This window comes from Lathamus discolor, chromosome 5 (genome assembly GCF_037157495.1).
Source record: "Lathamus discolor isolate bLatDis1 chromosome 5, bLatDis1.hap1, whole genome shotgun sequence".
NCBI classification, from domain to species: domain Eukaryota; kingdom Metazoa; phylum Chordata; class Aves; order Psittaciformes; family Psittacidae; genus Lathamus; species Lathamus discolor.
Genome location: NC_088888.1, coordinates 41,625,446 through 41,647,617, shown reverse-complemented (window position 1 = coordinate 41,647,617; position 22,172 = coordinate 41,625,446). Strand labels below are relative to the sequence as shown.

The 22,172-nt window shown below is 36.0% G+C and overlaps 1 protein-coding gene across 12 annotated transcripts in view; it reads right to left on the bottom strand.

Moving 5' to 3' along the window:
* The window catches only part of STXBP5 (syntaxin binding protein 5), a 107,365-nt gene that overhangs the window by 17,385 nt on the left and 67,808 nt on the right, over nt 1–22,172 (bottom strand). For 2 of the 12 annotated variants that reach the window (XM_065680512.1, XM_065680513.1), the window contains 9 exons: nt 21,063–21,103; nt 18,881–19,101; nt 17,178–17,356; nt 15,957–16,082; nt 15,328–15,479; nt 13,807–13,890; nt 5,662–5,727; nt 2,505–2,564; nt 2,350–2,397 (listed from right to left, as the gene is read on the bottom strand). In XM_065680512.1, coding sequence (XP_065536584.1) covers nt 2,350–2,397; nt 2,505–2,564; nt 5,662–5,727; nt 13,807–13,890; nt 15,328–15,479; nt 15,957–16,082; nt 17,178–17,356; nt 18,881–19,101; nt 21,063–21,103 — 977 coding nt within the window. The remainder of the gene's footprint in view (nt 1–2,349; nt 2,398–2,504; nt 2,565–5,661; nt 5,728–13,806; nt 13,891–15,327; nt 15,480–15,956; nt 16,083–17,177; nt 17,357–18,880; nt 19,102–21,062; nt 21,104–22,172) is intronic. The other 10 variants (XM_065680518.1, XM_065680520.1, XM_065680521.1 and 7 more) reach the window with 7 other exon arrangements.

Below are 22,172 nucleotides of genomic sequence, written 5' to 3'. Positions count from 1 at the left end.
GAAATCTGCAGAAATTAAGATGTCTCAAGTAGAGACATAGTTTCTATGGTAGAGACAAGTTTCAATAAAGTGATTAAATTTATGATGGCTTCATATTTCTAAATCCATGTGTATTATGTTGCCACCTTAGAGCCCTATCAATGCAATAACATTACTTTGCACCCCGTAAGCAGTACTCCCTTACTCAAGATCCCCTGTGACAAAAGATAGGACTGATATTAACAGCAGCTGAAATTATCAACATAAATAATTCTTGTTCTGTTTCACAATCCATCTGACAGGTTACATTTCACATACTAACAGAGAACAGAAAGAACTTGAACTGATCACACCTTGTGTCAGTGCAAAAAGCTACAGCCATACTATATATATCATATTCTTCCATGTGAACACAATTGATGCTCAACAGTTTAAGTTCATACAACATGGTGATGTTAATGACAGTAAGTGACACATTTTACAAAACTCATTGTCCATTCACATTCAGTTGGCAATTCAGTTTAAAACAATGAAATGCAAAAAAACGGAAGTATTGACTCCAAAAAAAAGGTATTGTACTTCTGTGAAAGAACACAGAATGTAAGTTCAGAAAGAGTCATGCAGAATAAACATGCCAGATAAGGTAGAAAACATTGCAGCGAAAGAAAACCAAAATAAAATAAGACAGTTCACGGCATCAAACCACTCAAAACTAACAAAATGCAGATGAAATAATATTTTTTTTTTAACTTCCAATAAACTGTGCTACACAAATTACAGCATAGGATGACTGCGAGTAATTTCTGAATTACACATCAAATGCATTATTGCCTAAATTAACTCTACGTTTAACTTACACTCCAAAGAATGTATTCCTTGCAAATAAATGCTTTGCTTTTTTAGCTGTGAAAAACATTCATAGTATTTTTTTCTGAAAGGCTTCAAACTGAAACAGATGTCAATAGCTCTATAGACTTGTCATTAGCATGCTTTATTACTACTGTAAAACATTACTCTGAAAAAAGTGGAAAAAATAATGAAGTCACACTTAAACATACAGTGTTTCCTGCACAAGACAAGCTGACTTTAAGTTCAGAAGAGACTTCTTTGGGACAAAAAGGTAGTATTACCTCAATAAGCATTTATCTAACATGAACAAGATAAAATATTGGGGTTTTTTTCCCCCATTAGAGAACTGAACATAAGTTCTTAGTTAGCCTGAATTTCCTTTAGAGAACATATTAATCCATACTCATGCAAATGATACTCAAGTCGTTTCTTTTTTCTTTTTCAATTACAGATAAATTGCTATAATACATTAGTGACAGTCATTTGCTTTCTTAAATTATATTCAGGTTTCCACTTCCTCAGAACTCATATTCCCTCACATTTCTGTTACCACTGCAGGGAGGGCTCAACATAGTAGTGACCAAAAGGCATAAAAAGTAGTTTAGCAAACAATTTTACTGTATCAAGTAGCTTCAACCTCTCACGTGACAGAAATAAAATTAAATCCTCCTACAGTGATAGACCAATGCAATAGATGAAAGCAAAATGACCCATTAACACAGTGATTATAAAATTAAAATAACCATATCCCAGTTAAGGAAGAACAGTCCCTTTCCCAAAATTAAATCATACAGCCTCTCACCTGCATCTATTTAATGACCCAGGTGTCAGAAGCAGAGTTAATTTTCATTCCAATCATAAAAGGGTTCAATCTACCTGCATACAACATATTCCAAGGGAATTTTGTTGCCAAATTGTAAAGACACAAGTCTGGAGCTGGTAGGGTATTGTGTCACTGTTGGATGCATTAAAGTAAGCACAGTTCTAGAACAGTAATGGGGTGTATCTAATATATGATCAAGTCATCTTCCATATGAGTAAATACAAACATGATACTATGTCTTATCTTGACTAAAGTCATATGGAAATCCAACCATATGGCTATGAATGTAACACATCAGAAACTAAATCAGTCACATCTTCTCAGGGTGTACCTTTGCAAAAGTAGTGGAATGATGTTGTGACTTGCATAGACTGAACTCTTAGTATGGATTAGAATATCACCCATCCAGAAAATAGAAAGTGCAATTGTAAAAATCAGAGAATTTAAACCACCAATATCCTCGATTTAAAAAATTCCTGTGCCCAATGTATTTAGAGCAGAAGCAGCACACAGAATTACCAAGTAGCATTAAGAAGGAAAAATTAATAACTCGATGCTTTGAAATTTTAGTTTTATTTTGGGTTTGGGGTTTCATTTTTTGGGTGTGGTTTTTTTTTTTTTTTTTTTTTGCTGCTGGGTTAGTGTTGCATAGAGTAAGGCACTGGATTAGGAACAGAGCAGATTTTTCTAATTCCTACCTATGTCATTGGCTACCATCTTGGAAAAATTTCTGCTTTTGGTCTTCACTGTAAAGAACATTTTAATAAAAAAAAAAAAAAAGATCAATTTAAGTGTATCAATGGATGAACTGAAAAAAAAAAAAAAAAGACTACAGAAAAGAAAAATACTGTACCCTTTTCTAGAAAATTATTCATTTTTTGATCATCATCAGAATTGTTTGGTGAACCAGAACCTATGAGTGAAGACAGAATGAAATGGATATACAAATGTCTATTTTTGACACTAAACAAACATTAATACAAGCTTTAAGGAAGATACTAAAATGTATTAAAATATCAAATACTGATACAGATATTCTCTGTAGCTGTACTAGTTATATAAAGTCCAAATTATTTTGGTATGACAGGAATTCCATCATATTGAGAACAAATTATAATGCAAGGTACGATGTTGCACAGTGCAGCAAGTTTATTGCTAGAAATTTACCTCATTGAATAAAATGTTTATATTGAATAACGCCATTACTGCCTTAACCATTAATCTAGATTAACCTAAATTATGATTCACAGAACACTGCTGTAACCAACAAGGTTTCATTTTTTCATTTTTATTTTTTTCCCCTCTCCAACGCAGTAAGGTTCTGTTGGGCCACTGTTCAACTATTCAGCATACACACAATGTAGAGCCAATGCTGTCACGTGGGATTTTTCTGAAAAAACAGTTGTTGCTATAGGCTACAGCTTGAGGCTTAACATTGTCACAAAATTAAAACATAATTAAACTAAAAAATGCCAAATCTCACTGGATTTTTATATTGTGGAACTGTAACATAAGAACAGAATGTAAGCTTTCTGGCACCCATGAATACAGTTTACAATTCTATACAATTTTACTATCTCTCTTGCATTTTCATAATTCTGTGTTGTTAAAACTGTAGGATTCTCTCTTAACTTGCATAGGCAGGTTGGTCCCTTTCACAGTTCTCTAAACTGTATAACCACCCGCTGGAGGATGTCCCAGGGAAGTTAGCTTCCAGTTCTCTTCACATGGGCACAGAAAGGTGGAATATTTAGCTCACTTGAGCAAATGCAGACTTCAGCCCAAAAAGTGGCTGGTCTGTTTTACAGATGATACTACAACAGTCAAAAATCAATAAGGTACTCAATTGACAATCCTGTCCTGCAATCTTAGAGCGAGTAACAAGCAAACTTTGTGCTAGTTTATTTTCCTCTTAACTAGAACGCATCTAGACTGGAAAATATTCTTTTAAATCTGGGCTCTGTCTTGCATTTCATGCTCACCACATACTATGCAGTCAATTTCTTCAAAATGTCCCCTCACCTCTCCAAAAACTGAATGCCATTTTCAAGCTTCTTTACAGTCTTGTGTTCTTGCCCAGAAAAGATACAAAACTTAAAGAAAACCTAAGGAATTGCAGCTCTTCTCTCTTCATAAGCATCACACCAAACAATTTCCGTATCAGGGAGGTGACCCCTGAGGGAGGTAAGGTATAGTCCAACCTTGTGGTCTCAATATTTTGTTTTACAGGGGAATGCAACAGTGACAATCCTCCTCCACCTTTCATCCATTTGTCATTTTTGGTACTTTAGACTTACTTCTCTCCAGTACTGGGTGCGTAACCAAGACATTAAGATAAAGAGAGGGAGGAGAGGAAAATTATTAAATTTAGTATTTTTTCCATATACACCCTGACTTTCACCTTTGGGCTTACTTTCATTCCACTGCTAGTGAAAATGGTGAATTGAGTTTAACTCTGCTTCAATTCCAAATTATGAAAGAAACAAACTCAAATAAAATAGTATTTTAAGTTTTAGTGGTACCAGTTGGAAGTAGTTTGGGCTGACATTTGAGTGATGCTGGAGAAGGGGAAAAACGGATATAGATTAAGGGTTACAACATATTAGCTGTTCATTATACATATTTTATTGCTGTCTATCACAAACTATAAGTGATTCTGAGCAGCCCTGCTGAGAAGGACCTGGGAGTGTTGGCCAGTGGGAAACTGAACGTGAGCCAGAAGTATGCGCTCACAGCTCAGAAAGCCAGCCATGTCCTGGGTTGCATCAAAAGGAGCGTGACCAGCAGGTCAAAGGAGATAATCCTTCCCTCTCTACTCTGCTCTTAAGAGACCCCACTTGGAGCATTGTGTACAGTTCTGGTGTCCTCAACATAAGAAGGACATTGAGCTGTTGGAACAAGTCCTGAGGAGGGCCATGAGGATGACCAGGGGGCTGGAGCACCTCCTGTATGAAGACAGGCTGAGAAAGTTGAGGCTGTTCAGCCTGGAGAAGAGAAGGCTGCATGGAGACCTTATAGCAGCCTTCTAGTACCTGAAAGGGGCCTACAAAGATGAAGTCCCACATCAGGGACTGTAGTGATAACACAAGGGGTAATGGGCTTAAACTTATACAGGGGAAGTTCAGCTAAGATATAAGGAAGAAATTCTTTACTGTGAGGGTGATAAGGCACTGGCTACAGTAGAAAAGGAATCTACCTTTAGATTCCTATACTGATTACCTTTTTGCACTATATCGCAAGAGTACACATATCATTTTAGGTACTTGAGTAAATCTGCAGTTTTATCCTCTACTCAACCTTGAGTACAGCTTTGAATGAAACAGATAAAGTTACATATTACTTCAAAAGGTTACTCATATTAATAGTGAAGATAAGCTACAAATTTTTAGCTACTACATGAAATATTCATCTCAAATACTATATACTGACATGCACTATTAAGTATTTATATGGCTACAACTTCAACTAGCCAGTATTAAACAAAATACTAAATAATACTACATATTGCTGAAACTTTTGTTTAAAGTATTCATGTACAGTAGTAGCTTCTAAATAAGATAGGGGGAGTGTTAAGTAGGATACCAGCGTCCAAAGACCTCAGATTCCAAAGAAATACAGTAATTTACAGCTTATGAGGAAACTGAAGTGAATTAGTTCTTTTGACAGAAATAATTTTTACTACTTCTGAGGACAAAGAAACACAATCACATCAACTATTACAGGAATTTGTGCATCTCTTATCAATGATTCAGAATTCCATTGTGCAGTATGTTCCCTGAAGCATAAATATCTCATGTTATATTTCTCTTCACTTATCTTTATGACATATTCCTATTGCATCTCTTAAATCAGCCTTGTTTTAAAAATGCAGTTGTACAACAGAAGATTTATCACAGCTCAGTTTGTGAGATGAGAACAGGTTTTACATAATTACTTAACTACTAAGTGTTGACTTCAAGTATGCTATCTTCTGAACAAATAAGAAGCTGAAGATCAGAGGTTATGATTACCTGAAGTAGGTGACTTGCAGCGGTCTTCTGGCACCGTTGTACCTTCATTAATATCACAAAGACCTGCTGGAACACAAAAACAGTGTATAATAATACAGCTGCTACTTTATCCTTCCTTCCACTACAGTTAGAAACTTCATTTCTTAATAGATACAAACCAGCCGGTTGTGATAGAATTTGTGACATATTGCTTGCTTTGTTATTATTTGGACATTACCCACAGTAAGTGTAGAGTCAATTTTTTCTACTGAAGTTTTCTTTACAAAATAAATTTCCTTATTAAATATGAGTGAAAACCACCGTATTTTCAGCAAGACAGACTTATCAGAACACTTACTTACAAGCTATAGGTATATATTAAGTACAACTTGTTTTAAAAAAACAACCTAGAGTTATATTAAAAGCGTAATTACAAAAGAAGCCAGATGAAAGAGGATCTTGAAGCTTACAACCATGTGTGCAGTACGTGTGAAACTACAGTGCCTTTTTGCAATTCTTTTCCCACTATAAAGTGATATGCTTTGCATTTGCTGTTGTTACATTTTGTCCTCCAGCAAAACTCCTTACTGATGTCACCTACATAATTTAGGTTCTAGAATATTTATGAAAGTGCTCTTCCTTGTACAGAGGAACTGCACTAAATTCTTACACCAACGAATCTGATAATTTGAGTAACTGCAATGTGTTAATATCTAAAAACTCATCCCCCCCATTCCAGTGAAGGAAGTAAAGCATAGGCGGCCACAATCAGATGCTAAAGATGGAAGTTGCTTCATAAAGATCCTAAATATTTTTCCATAGCGCTGACTAGAAATATACAAGAAAGTTTTCTAGTATTCTTTTTGACAATAAAATGCTGCCAAGACTCCCCAAAATTAAGGAATCTATAGCTTAAACCACGACAGCTAGTAACATATATTTAGGTTTATAAAACAGTTTTCCTTCAGCACATAATACTTAGCAGTAATAGTTAAGAAATATTTGTTAAAATGAAAAGCTTTACATGCACACAAATATTTCAAATGGTCAAAAAGCTTAAAAGGTGTAATGGTAATGACTAAGGCAACAAGGGCTTGCACATGCAAAGGCTGTCTATACAGCTGTTCACATTCACTAGTATATCTGTACATATATCTTAACAGATGACAAAAAATATGGGAACAACACTACTCTCCCAGCAAAGCTTTAAGATTTCCTAATACTATTATCAAAGTTGTTAATTAGAGGAAAAAAGTTCTCCTGAAATATCCTACCAATGTGTAACACACTAAAAGTAGGTTGCATTAACATACAGTATCTTTTATGCCAAATAGTCTAAGATTTCTAAACGCACAAACAGCTTGAACCTCAAAGCTCAATGATTGATGTGAAATTGCCAAGTGACCTTAAGACTTGGTTAAGCCTACACTTAACAACATTGCAGAAGGTGATTTAAATTCTAATGTGCACAGTGAAATCCCAGATGAAAGCTGTACCTTTCCACTACACTGGAGAAATAAATATGTTGGCTTTTTTCTTTTCCTTTAGCTATCAGTAAATCAATGAGCTCTATGGGGTAACTGTTGTACACATCCTCTAACAATGTATTATTTGACCTCAGAGTTTTAAACAAGAATGGGAGTCTAAATGTTATGTACTAGACAGGATTGTGTAAAAAGATTTTTTGAAATCTCAGATACTGGCCTCCCAACAAGCAATACAAGCTTTAGTAGCAATGCTGGGAGAATAAACCTGTACTGCGCTTTTAGATGAAGTTGTGTTTCTAGATCATGCTTCTTCAGGAGCCAAACTGAACAAATGCAAGCACACAGTTCAGGAACTTATTTCCCCCTTTCCTGTAAGTATTTTCATTCTTTATCTTAATTTGAATAGCTTAACTTCTCACACTAGTTTTCTGATGAAAACTCCTGCATTGACAGGAACAGTCTTTAGCCGAGAATGAAATCACACACCTGTACATGTAATTTCTTTGTAAGAAGTCTTGAGGCTATGATTTAATTTATATACATCTTAATGAACTACTCATATCAATTGATCTAACAGAAAATGCCCAGAATCCCCAAATTTTATGCCTTCGGTAAGATTCACCCCACTAAAGAGTGTGCATTATGGCAACCATTATGGCACAAACCTTTGAAATCTAAGCATAGCCATCACTCCTGTTATTTAAGAGCAAAGAAGGGACAGGAGCAGCCAAAAAGTAATTTTACCTCTGACTGTATTAGTAATTAAACTAAGCAGAGAATAATATGAATTATCTGAGTTATGCCTTTGAGCTATGAGGGTCTGTCCACGCCCAGTGAGAATAAACTAGTGTAGCAATCGTTACTGCTCTTTATCTTAAGCCCCCGAGGTACCCTGATCAAAGCAGCATGTGCACTGGTAGTAAGACAGATTTACTGGAAAAGTTTCCCGGTTTCAGATTTACAGCATCCATGGAAATTGCCATGGATTACAAAAGCAAATTGATCCAAGAGTTTCCATTTTGGAACTGCAAAAACTACAACCTGCTAGAACACAAATACATGGAAAAGTGACATTCCAGTGAGTTTTCAGCCTATCTCTCTGAATCTAGCTGAAAAAAATTTGGAAGCCCCCAAAATGAAAATAAAAAAAAAATCAAATAATATCATTAAAGACAAAAATTACCTATGCTGCCTTAAAAACTTCCTAAAATTAAGGCTCAAAATTAAGTAATGTATAAATTAAGTTTCATGACATTTGCCATGTTTTGCACATAACCTTTAGACAGCTACATAGAATCACAGAATCATAGAATAGTTAGGGTTGGAAAGGACCTTAAGATCACCTAGCTCCAACCCCCCTGCCATGGGCAGGGACACCTCACACTAAACTATGCCACTCGAGGCTCTGTCCAACCTGGCCTGGAACACTGCCAGGGATGGAGCATTCACAGCTTCCTTAGGCAACCCATTCCGGTGCCTCACCACCCTCACAGTAAAGAACTTCTTCCTTATATCCAGTCTAAACTTTCCCTGTTTAAGTTTTAACTCATTATCCCCTGTCCTATCACTACAATCCCTAATTAAGACCCCCTCTCCATCATCTTTGTAGGCCCCTTTCAGGTACTAGAAGGCTGCTTTGAGTTCTCCATGCAGCCTTCTCTTCTCCAGGCTGAACAAACCCAACTTTTTCAGCCTCTCTTCATACAGGAGGTGCTCCAGTCCCCTGATCATCCTCATGGCCCTCTGGACTTGCTCCAACAGTTCAATGTCCTTCTTATGTTGAGGACACCAGAACTGTACACAGGACTCCAAGTGGGGTCTTGTAAGAGCAGAATAGAGAAGCAGGATCATCTCCCTTTGACCTGCTGGTCACACTCCTTTTGATTCAGCCCAGGATACAGTTGCCTTTCTGGGCTGTGAGCGCACACTACAGCTGGCTCATGTTAAGTTTCCCACTGACCAACACCCCCAAGTCCTTCTCCGCAGGGCTGCTCCGAATCTCTGCCCAACCTGTAGCTGTGCCTGGGATTGCTCCGACTCATGTGTAGGACCTTGCACTTGGCATGGTTAAACTTCATGCGGTTGGCATCAGCCGACCTCACAAGCGCATCAAGGTCCCTCTGGATGGCATCCCTTCCCTCCAGTGGATCAACCGGACCACACAGCTTGGTGTCATCGGCAAACCTGCTGAGGGCGCACTCAATCCCACTGTCCATGTCACCGACAAAAATGTTGAACAAGACCAGTCCCAACACTGATCCCTGAGGTACACCACTTATTACTGGTCTCCAGCTTGATATTGAGCCATTGATTGCAACTCTTTGTGTGCGGCCATCCAGCCAGTTCTTTATCCACCGAGTGGTCCATCTACCAAACTGATGTCTCTCGAATTTAGAGACAAGGATGTCATGCAGGATAGTGTAGAACGCTTTGCACAAGTCCAGGTAGATGACAGCAACTTCTCTACCCCTGTCCATCAGTTCCGTAGCCCCATCATAGAAGGCCACAGAATTGGTCAGGCAGGATTTCCCCTTAGTGAAGCCATGCTGGCTGTCACAAAGCACCTTGTTGTTTTTCATGTGCCTTAGAACGCCTTCCAGGAGAATCTGCTCCAACATTTTATGAGGCATAGAGGTGAGACTGACTGGTCTGTAATTCCCTGGGTCTTCCATTTTCCCCTTCTTGAAAATGGGGGTTATATTACTCTTTTTCGAGTCATTGGGAACTTCACCTGACTGCCATGATTTTTCAAATGTGACAGACAGTGGCTTAGCAACTTCATTCGCCAGCTCCTTCAGGACCTGCAGATGGATTTCATCAGGTCCATGGGCTTGTGCACATTCAGGTTCTTAAGATGGTCTTGAACCAGATCCCCTCCTACAGTGGGCCTAGGGTCTTCATTCTCTCAGTCCCTGTGTGTCTGCCTTCCAAGACTTGGGTGGTGTGGTCAGAGCCTTTGCCAGTGAAGACTGAGGCAAAGAAGTCATTAAGAACCTCAGCCTTCTCTAAATCCAGGGTAGCCAGTTCTCCTGATAGCTTCCGGAAAGGGCCCATGTTGTCACTAGTCTGTCTTTTATTCGCAATGTACCTATAGAATCCCTTCCTGTTATTATATCTCTGATATAATATATATTATATTATAGCGCTGAAGAAACTACAACTTGACTGGAAACAAGCCTAATTAAAAATTACAACTTGAACTAGCTTAATAGAAAGTTGTAAAAATAAGAATTAAAAACAATTAACCTGGAAAATGGGAGTAAAAAATTTGCAAGCCCAACAATCAGGCTTTCTGATTCAGTTCTGGACTTGGCTTAGCTATAGATTACAGTGGATTTAAGATTACAGTGACATTTAAGTAAAAAATTCAAATAGTTCATGTCTGGATCCACTTCAAAGGAAAAGGGGACAGGGAAAACAACTTGAACAAACAACTCCAGAAGAGTTCTAGACATGTACTGTCTTCAGGTTTGACTCAATCTGCGCTCTGAATCCCCTGTAGATCGCATTAAAAAGACTTCTTGGTGTATAATAATAAATAATAATAATAATTAAAAAAAAGTCACATGAATGCAAGAACTGCTTCTATTTTGTCAGAATCCTGAACTGCCTCTGTTACAACGAAGAAATACTTATAAAAAGTCGTATTATACTGTACTAGTTGAGAAGTCACATAAAATCTTGTAACTCCCATCAATAGCAAGTTGCAAAAGAGTCAAGACTGGTGTCTTATGTGAACTTCATTATGTAACTAAGCAAGGAAAAACAGCAGCTGTCCCTAAATTTTGGTGCCGAGTCATGAAATTGTCAATTGTTTGATAATTTGGTGCCAATATTGACTTTCTTAACGGCTCCTACTTAGTAAACAGTATACAAAGTAAAGGTCTCTAAACAGTGTAAGCCTTCACCAAGTACAGAGGTTTCATCACAGTATAAGACTTTTACTTACACAGTTTATGTCTTTCAGCATATGGGCAAAGTAGTTTGTTGTGGTTTTTTTTCCCTTCACTCTTATGATCTAAAGGCAAAGGTTAACTGTTTTTATCCTTGACAAGCACCTGATGACAGGCCTTCATTGAACACATATACTGCATGCTTCACAAACTATAAATTGCCATCCAAAACATGAGTAATATACCTGGTATGAATCACCGATAAATTCCAAAACACGATCCCAACTGGGAGCTTGTATCTGTTGAGCTAGCCTGATATGACAGTTTACAGTCTAGCTAGTGTAGAGAGCCTTGTCTCTAAATAGGTGCTGCTTTAAGACGGGAATCTGAATTTCTTTTCTGAGTGAAAAAAAATGACAGAAACATACATCATATATCATATTCTTGCAACACAAATGAAGGGAAAATCTTGCATTTCCATTCATAATTTAGAAGATACATAACTCTTACTCTATGAACCCAAAAAAAAAAAATCTTTAAATTTCAATTGGTTGACTCAGGACATGCCATTTACTAAATAACAAATATGTAAGCAGATAATGGTGATCTGTTATATAGACATTTTATTCTGGAACATACAGAATAGAAGGGTTCCTAACGAGGAAGGACCAATTGCTGTTTCTTCTGGACAAAACCTATGGAAATACTTGAGTAACAAAACAGTATTTTCCTACCTCCCCTGCCATACTGTAATAATTTAATTTTTAATCCTGCCAATCTTGTGATACCATGTGCAATAATAATATGCTGCTTTGTTGCATGCTGTTTGAACCTGAACATAACTAATTAAGAACTTGTCTTAACACATGCATAAGCTACTATGACTTTTTTGTTTCTCCCCTTAATACCCTGTGATTGTCTCCGAGAATGAGAAAAATACTCAGCTTCTCTAAAGCAATCACATCAAATACATAAACACTTTCTAGGAAGTTTGAGAAACTAAGTGCAAATACTCCCTGAAACTTATTAGAGCTATACCGTAATTGAAAAAGTCTTACTCATAGAAAAATCACATTTAGAAATATCAAAATGCAAGTTTTTTTAAAGATAAAGAATGAAGGCATAACTTTAAAAATAAAAGCAAGGAAGCATAAGTTCCTTGCATTTCTGAAGTGTTCTAACTCTTAAGGTTCCAATCTTATAGCAAACAATAGTTCTTTGATGTAACAGTCTTATTTGTGGAAAATTACACAGTAATAGAATCACAGAATAGTTAGGGTTGGAAAGGACCTGAAGATCATCTAGTTCCAACCCCCCTGCCATGGGCAGGGACACCTCACACTAAACCATCTCACTCAAGGCTTCATCCAACCTGGCCTTGAACACTGCCAGGAATGGAGCATTCACAACCTCCCTTGTCAGAAGTGCATTTCTTTAAACTATTGAATTCTGGGCAACACGTACACTGAAATAACTGCAAATAATGAGAAATATTAAAACTCTAGCAAAATTTTCAGTTTTTAAAAGGACCGTAACTCCAAGTTAACCAAGGTATTGGCAGGACAGTGTATGGAAAGTGAATTAACAACAAGGTTAAGAAATTAACTCTTGCACAAAACCTGTTTTAACCTATTCCTAAATTAAATAGTCCAGATAAATTCAGCTTTACAATCGTTGGCTTCAGAAACCAGTTTTGAGACTTCCACCCATCTTTTGCTTTCCTTTACAGTAATAAATCAGTGGTAGATTTTTGAAACCAGTCAGTGACTGGTTTTCAATTCTGCATTGTTTTAAGGTGAAGGCATTTCTTTCATGTCTAGCTCCCTTTCTCCCTTGTCAGCAGGTGATGGAAGACTGCACAGTAGTATTTGGCTGTTGAGCCCACTTCTGAAATTTCCTTTTTCTTGCTGGGGAAAAAAAACAGCAGAACTAACAGAATTGGATCACAGTCTCAAGGTGTGTGTGGGGGGAATTGCCCCATTTTTTTATTTTTTTAATGACAAAAATCCTACGGGTCATTCTTCCCTTAGTTTTATTCAACCTTCTTTCATTAAAAAATGGGGAGAGATTACCTACGTCTGCCCAAGGGCTGCAGAAAACTGGCATCCTAGGGAAAGGAACAGTGTTATGTTTTTAAAAATCAGCTTTATGTTCTCCAAACTCTTGGATATTGTGAATGATGGAGTAAGTTAGAGAAGCCCTCAGGTTAATCGTGGTTCCAACAAGCTACCTTCCTTGCACAGGTACCTGAGCTTCAAAACTGCTTGGAAACTCCACCGGGCTGAGAGATACACAAACACCTCCACTCTCAATCCCGATGAACAACATCTTTGTAGAAGTAAGTCTTCATTTGTTATAGACAAATCACTGCCTTTCACAATGTTAACTAATAATAATAAAAATCATCTAACACTAGAGTTCTGAAGCTTTTTCTGTCAGAAAGGGGGCCAAGCTAAGCTTCTAGTCTCATATTGTAAAATACTATGATCTGCAACTAAGATCTCAGGTCCGTAGACATCAGCAACTTCTGAGACAGAACCTCCTTTTCATTTTGATATTTATTTAAAAACAAAATGCAGAGACTATCACAGTTGCTTTTTTTCCTTCAAATTTCTTTTGAAGATGCCATGAACAAGAAATACAACAGATGCATGATAAATTAGAATCAGTTTCTAAAATTGTAACAATTACTTGAAATGGACTAACAAAATAATTATGGTGAGTGAACAAGTGAAAAAATCAAATTCAGGTGTTCAAAGATATTTTAATGCCATGAAATGACTTACTTATATAAGAGGTGCGAAGCTTTTTCACAGACTCTGAATATAAGTTAGAAAGGCCGCACATGCAAGAAGCCACAGTCAGCATACCTTCATGAAGCAATGAGAAAAGGAAAGATGGAGACACTAACAGTATGTTTGAGACAGAAAAGCCAGCAGAGTAACTTCTATAACCAGGCTTGTAAGAAGCTCTTGCCATGCAGATTGTTAGTATTAAAATGTAAGATAAAAAAAATAATACACGATTTCATGTAACAGTTATATTCATGAGCAAAAAGGACTTAATTCATGAACATCAGAGAGTTAAGCAGATCCAATACATTAAAATAACAAAAGCCAAGAAAACAAAGCAAGTAACATTTGACACTGTAAAATACAGTTTATAATCCAAATGCATGAAGCAGGATTCAAGACCTTTATTCCTAAGAGGAAATAAAACAGTCAACTAGTAAAGTTATTTCTTTCTCTCAAAATGCAATTTTTTAAATAAAGTGTTTATTTATTAGAAGAAAATATTTTATCCGACAGGATACCAAACGTACATTCTGCTGTACGTTGACGACTTTCAGACCAGTTTTCCTCAGTAGAAATAATCTGACTGGTGCTAACTGGATCTTTTTCAAACCAGTGATCTTAGAGCATCCATTTCAATTTCAATAAAACATTATCTAAAGAACTTACCTGGATCTTATTTTAGATCTCTTAAAATAGAGCAACCAACACTACAGCATCACAAAGCTTTTGAACAGTTTATTGCCTATTGAAAAATAATCATATGGGGCAACAGTGACACCGTTAATTATTGTGTCTTCAGTCATTTTGCAAATAAGCTGAAAAGTATTCACTACATAATGAGGACGAGAAAATAATTTAACAATACTGTGTTTTTCTTTCAGCAATAAAAAGCTTGGCATTTTGACTGCAAAGCCACTTTCCTCCTCAGCTACAAAGGATTACCCTTCAGTATGTTTTTAAATCAAAGCCCTTTTTTCAAAAAAGATTTACTCTATGATATTGTACTTGGAAGTTTATTTGGTTCATTTAAATCAAAGGCTTCCTCTCAAGCATAAGAAAACAGCATCCACAACATAACACGCCTTAGCTTATCAGGAAAATTTCTAGTCAAAGTTTAAAACAGGATGCAAAAAGATCCCAGCTGACATGTTGGCTATCTGTTAACATTAAAGGTTTATACAAGCACTTGATATAGGTACTAGGTTTATCAGAAATACCAGGATACCTCTACTTCTTCATGCTGTGTTATTAAATTATAATCTTGTAAATTCAATCCATTGTACATGCATTTTCTTAACACACACATTACACTGAAAAATAAGTAATGATACCAAACAGTTTTGAAGGAAAAGTGAAGTAACAAACCTGCAATACACATTAGGGACAGATGAAAGAGAAAGGATGAAACCACAATGGAGAAAATTATGTTTGTATTCAAAGAATATACACTAACAGCCCGGATGACCAGCTCTGCCTTTCTTCTCAGTTTAAACCAAGTTTTGGGTTACTCACCTCCAGATGGTTGCCGGGATTTTCGGGGAGATCGTGGCTCCCTGCGGTATGGATCATTGGAGCCATACAGCTCAATAGTGCCTAAATTCAACAGCACTGTCTTCTGGAGGTAATCGACCATGGCAATACCATTACAGTTTCCAAAAACTACTCTGGAAAAAGAGAAGTGGAAGGAAAGATAGTGCTAATCAAATGCTCATAAAATTTTATCTCTGTTTTTGCTGCTGTTCATCATTTAAAGACTTCTTATTTTTTTTAATTACTCTAAACTATGCAGATTTATAGATTGCTGTTATAGAATAAAGTATTGTTTAATTACTCTCTTGTAAAAAACACAGGACACTGAGTAGAACAGATCACTATCATTGTACTTGCCAACCTGACAGAGCCTTAAATGACACTGTCTATACAGTGTCAGGTGAGGAACAGTGATGCTGATTTGTTTCCAATGTTAGCATCAGCAGCATGTGCCATGACCCAAACCCAATTAACTTTTAAGCACAGGACACCGATTGCCTCTTTTGCTTTGCTGTGCAGCTCATGTGAACACACATGGGAGTTTAATTTTTAACAGATAATTTTAAGCCACTTTAACATAACAATAGAAAATATGCATAGATTATACTTACAAGCCATACGCTGAGTTGACTGCTAAGCTGGTTATCTGTTGAGGAGGTTCTCCACTCACCCACACTAGCTGGATAACTAGCTCAATTTGGTAGCCTGGAGACTGCTTGAGAGGAGAATTTTTAACTCTGCAAAGTAAACAAAACATGGTATCTGTTTATGACTCTTCACACTCTCAGTTTTTATCTTATGGGCTCAGAAATCATTAGATTCTACACTACACTGGACTTTAGAAAGTTGGAAAATTGCAACAACAACAACAAAAAAAATCAACACATAAAAGCAACCATAAAAAAGCCACATTGGAAATGGTCATTCACTTCAAGGGCCTTTTTGATTCACAACCTTACCTAATTGAAAATTGATTAGGCAGTGATCACAAATATGTCATTTCTCCCCTCTTCAGAGCATGGCATTACAGCATTAGTACGCCTTATTGACTTGAATAAAGGCTGCCAGTGTCTCAATGGAGTTACTCACTCTTTTCAGAGTTCCCAAAAGAACTCCGACTTAAAAAATGGAAGGGGGTGAGAAGCACATGTGGAAGCTCCATGAGCACTCTGAGGCATCATACAAAATGAATATCCATGAGAACGGGACATTTAATTGTTTCCTTCTCCCACAATACAAAATAGTTCCCTTGGAGAGTTATATAAAAAAAAAAAAAAATCAGATTTCTAAGCCTAACCTTAAGCCTACAAATAACTTTCTTGGTTATTTGTAAATGTTTTCATTGCTTTTGATTTGGTTCTAAAAACTTAAGGCTATAAAACCAGGTGCAACCTATTCAGACATGCTTGGCCTAAAGTTAAGGAGACTCTCAAAAGCAATTAATCAAAATTAAGTTGCCTACTCATTTCAATGGGCAGTAAGATTTACAAGTAACCATATTGTTGCTATTGAAAATGTTTGCCCTAAAGCATGAGTATCTAGCTACGGTAACATCTCTGCCAAAATTTCCTACAGCAGGCAGCAATCAGAGGGTAAAAACATTCAGATTGTCTTTTTTTTTATTACTTTTTTAAGAATCAGCTTGTGAAGTTTAAGGAAACCAAGAGTGCAATATTAATTCCTTAAAACAGAACTATACTTTCAGATTTTTGGAAAACATTAAGAAAAAAATCCCCAATTATTACATTTATGTAATAATATCAAAGTACATATATTCTAATCACATATTCTACTAAAGTTTCACACTCAACCATGTAACAAAATTTACTTACTTTAAGCATGGGACATTATCACGAAGTCCATCAGATGAACTGCTACTAGTAGATGGATGAGACTGGGGAACAATGGATTGAGGATTGGAACCTGTGCCTGGAGTTGGTAAAGGTGGCACCTGCTCACCATCTGGAGATTCCGTATCATTTATTTCATACAACAGACGTACTTCCAGCATCTGTGAATTACAGTAAAAAAAAAAAAAAAAAAAAAAAAAATCAGTAAACTCTTGCCTTTCAAAAAACTAGGTATGAAATAAATGAAGTGCAACTAAAGATACTAATGGTAAGTGACATCCAGGACTTTATTACCTTATAAAATATAATGGTAGTTTAATAAACAGTGCAACCTAAACACAATGCAGTCTTTGGAAATAGTTATACTAACTACTACAGACCAAGTATCTTAAGATTATGAAAACTTGGAAATCTAACCTATTTCCCAATATATAAAAAATTGCTGCTTAATACTGGGAAAGAAATTAAACACTGGATACAAGACCCATTCAATTATCAACCAGTGCAACATAAAAAATTCTCAGTTATGAAGATGATTTGTTTTATGTAGTCCAGGAACGCTAAAACTGAGAAGAGCTGAAAGCATATAGACAGCTCTATAGTTTATACTGTTGTAGTACTGTACACATGGAACTTAGTTCAGTGTCTGAGGTTGCACTGAACTAGATGATACATTTTAAGGAACTAAGTCCGTTACGATTTCAGACTTCCTTCTGATAGATCTATAGTAATATTGGTATTAATTTTAGTGCTATGTAAAGAAAGTTTTCTGCTCTTATTCTCATCATCTGCAAAATAGAACTCATGGACTGAAACAAAGAATTAAAGAGGTTTTTTTAAAGCATTTTTAGTACTGGATAGTTTGCTAGTCACTGATTTGTAAATACCATTTAGAAAAACTATTCCCTCAGAAGGGAGTGTAGTCATACATAAGTAAACACTAGAAGAAAAAAAAAATTAAGCTTCATCTTGAACTGAAATTGATCTGAAGGGGGCAGAATAAGAGGGGGGAAAAAACCCAACAAAGACAAAAAAAAAACTACATTTAATGCTAATTAATGCCTTGCTTAGAACATACAGTATTTTATAATTAAATGGCTTCTAATTAGCTTTCACCTCACACACTCAGTAACTTAACCTTGCATGTGTGTGTCTGATTTAAAAAAGGATTTCTGAAACTCTTGTGACAGAACTCATCATTGTATCTTACACAGAATAAACAGGGACACAGTAAAGTCCTTAACAGACCTGAGGGCATGTCTAGAATGCTTCTACTCTAGTTTTGCATGCTACAGAAGTTTTGCCAAAACAGATGGGAATTAACAGAAATCCAGGAGGAAAAAAACAATCAGGTGCCTAAAAGCTTTGAAAATGTTTCAAATCCACACCTCTATCACTTTTTTTTTTCATTTTATTTTTAATACAGCCAAGTTTTGATCCACTATTTAGTTTGATAGATAGAACAATTATTGGCTGCAAAATCTGAAAACATTGGTGTGCAATTTTCACTTCTGCTGAATTTCATAATTTATTGGTTTTCCTCCACAAAAATGTATCTCCTTGTTTTGAGGCCACTATTTTAGTCTGTTTCATTAATAAAATTAAAGACAATGAAATAGCATATTGCTACATCAGTCTTCTTATAGCTAAATCCCACAAAGTTAAAGCACAGTTACAGTAATTACCGGAATGATTTCTGTTGTCACTTCCTGCTTGCTGAACCTGTAAATAATGACATGTGCAGAAACTCCAGCTATGCACAGCATTCTACTTTCTGGACACCATGAGATGATCTGAATAGCATATGGATCTTCATCCACTATATCTGTGTTTGGTCTGTCATCTTTATTCCGTGATTTTTCAAATACTTTGGCTGTTTTTAGCTTATAGAGTACTTGCAGCGTTACTAGGGGAAAAAATAAAAGATAATTAGTTTTGTTCTAAAAACATATTTATCTTGGTTTTGATTTTTTTTAATTTAGAAACTTCTCTTCATACATAAACCAACTATGTTCAACGAAAGAGGGCAGAGGAGAAGAACCAAATACTTGTGTGAGCTCTGCCTGTGCAGTGCACCACTTGACCAACTCAGTATCAGTTAGTATTAAAACCACCACCACAAACAACAAAAGCCAACACACACTAACCCTCATAGCTTCTCAAGGCTTAGCTCTATTTAGGTATCTCATACAATAACACCTACCCACAACTTCAGCTTATCTGCGGCAGACAAAAGTGAAGCTCCTTTCCTTTCTCCTTACAGAATTTCAAATACATGGCTTCTCACTGATGTTCTCAGACTTAACAGGTTCCAGTTTTTATTTTGTCCTATCATTCACCCTACATTTTTGTTGATAATAAGTTTCTTAGAATTGTTCTAATGAGGCCTTGCCACAGTTTAAAACTGTGGAAAAAAAAAATCCATATTGGTTTTACATATATTCTAACTTGTTTATACCAATGATAATTTTATATTGTGCAAGGCTGGCACTGCAATCCATTAGACCTCCAGGATTTTTTTCCCAGAACATAAGTTCTGAGTATAAATCATTGAATAAAGTTGTCTTGAATGCTATTCAAGAATTAGCATTATCATTCTCAATTGTAATTGTAATTATCTTACTTTTTTTTTCAACCATCTTGTCATTGCTTTCAAACTTCACAGGCATGTGAATGTCCCATATCACTGCTACATATACTAGTCATATCATTAGGAAAACTTAATTTCTTTCATATTTCCATGTTTTTACCTGAATCACACTTCCCCAGTTCATCTGTAAGACTGGGCTATTACAGAGATTTAAAAGTTTAAAAATCAAGATATGGTGTACTTTCAGTTTCTCCCTTAGCAGATTTGTCTGTTTTAGAAAGAAACTAAATGCATTTAACAGGATTTCCTTTTGACAGATCCTATACTGAACAGAATTTTTAAATATACACTATCAATAAAAGCTGCCCCCCACCCCCCTCTCCCAGGTTCCACCCCCATCCCAAACTGAAATTTAAGCTCTCTAACACTCCAAAACTCCTCCTCCCAGTTTTTAAACATATACATTGCATCTGCTGCCTCACACACCCACACATGCCTTAGAATTTTGGAATCTCACCAGTCTTCCACACGTTTTCAAAGACAACTGATAATGATTCCAAGATTGCTTCAGACAACTTTGAAGCACCAAGAGTAAGGTTAGTCAGAACTAAATTAATTAAAACATCTAACTCTGTGTAGCCCATTCTAATTTGAATTCTTACTGCATTTCTCACTGTTACTTTTGTATACCATTAGATGCAATTGACCCTCTAAGTGAAAAGAAATGTAAAACAGTATCTGACTGCAGGCCTGTTAAGTGTTCCACCAAAGATAAGTCTCTTTTACTGTTCTTCTGCCTTTCTTCACAAATGTCTTCACAAAATAGATCATTTTATTAGCACAAACTACTACTGGTTCCAATTCTCATTTTTAGATACTGTAATTTATGGGGAGCTGATGTCTTCAACACATGCCTCTCCTGTCTAAAAACACAGAAACAACCTACTGAAATTTAATTGTACTAAAAAAGAAAGCATTTGTCTGTTATGCACCTCTATGCTTAATAAAGTGCTTCTAAAAATTTTTAGAACTCTTCCATTCTAGCTGGCTCTTGGACTACCAATGCACTGAGGTGGTAACAACAGTGAAACAATTAACTAAGAAATAATGTTAATTTTATTTAATTTTAAAATAAAGTTTCCTATAGAATTGCTGACTCTAAACGAGGCAGGAAATAATGCGAATGACTAGTCGACAATTACATTCCATTAGAGAAATCAGTAAGTTTAGAAAACTCCTACTGTACAGGTAAAAAAAGCTCTACTGAAAACACTTACTTGCTGAGGCATCCCAAAACTTGATTGACCCATCAGCATGCCTATGAAATATTAAAAAATTAATAAGATGATAAAAAATGGTTAGTTGGACTGTTAGACCTCTGTGCTACTGATTAGAAATATATGGTGAACATTCTATTTCTATTAAAATTCCTAGTGACACTATTTTCATGATTTACTGGAAGCCAGTATTTTACAAACATGTGCCCCAATTACTTTACACAGAAGGGATTAAAAAAAATAAACACAAAAAGTATTTGAAGGCTAACTCCCCGAAATTCCATGATACTAATGCTAATTTTCCATTTTAAATACGGATTTCAGTTACCTGCATTTCCCATAAGCTGTCTGGTATACCTTATCATGCGTTGTTTCTCAAAAGATGCTCTTTATTTCGAGTGCCACTTGTAAAGGAGATGCCTACATATACTGTATTTCAGAGTAAATGAGTCACCTAACTTGTTTATTTATGCTTGAAATTGAGAATCAGATGACTTTTTCTTTTTCTTCCAGGACTCTCTCTTTAAGTCTCTATAACTTACAGTATAAAGTGACAGTAATCCTCACTAGGCTTAATGGACTGTTCTGAAAAAACTTTAGAGGTACTCTCACTTTCAGTGATGCACTGCATGGTTATAAATTAATTTTTGTTTATGCTTCTTATAGTAGTATTAGAAGGATCAGTCTCAAAAGAAATCAAAACAGATTTAAGTATTCAGTTGTCCTTTTTGAAATAAAAAGCTTGGCTTCACTTTGAGAACTGAATTCAATAACTATTTCATGGGCTTCCTATGTTTTAGCACATTATTTAACTGTTTCCCAAAAATTAGAGAAGTTTTATCCAGGATATACTGATAGCAAGCAGATGTAATCACAATACCAAATCGTAATAATCCCCATAAAACACCTACTATCGCTTTGTGCTGACATTCTCTTCGACACTTTGCTTTACTTTCTTGTTAATGCCTCAAGAAGATTACACAAATGGCTTGTAAACTTATTTCTTAAATTCAAACCACACTTAGAAAACTGTTTTGTATAATACAAATAAAATATTCCCACTTGTATTTAATCAGCTAAGAAAGTTATTACTACACTTTGGTGTCACTT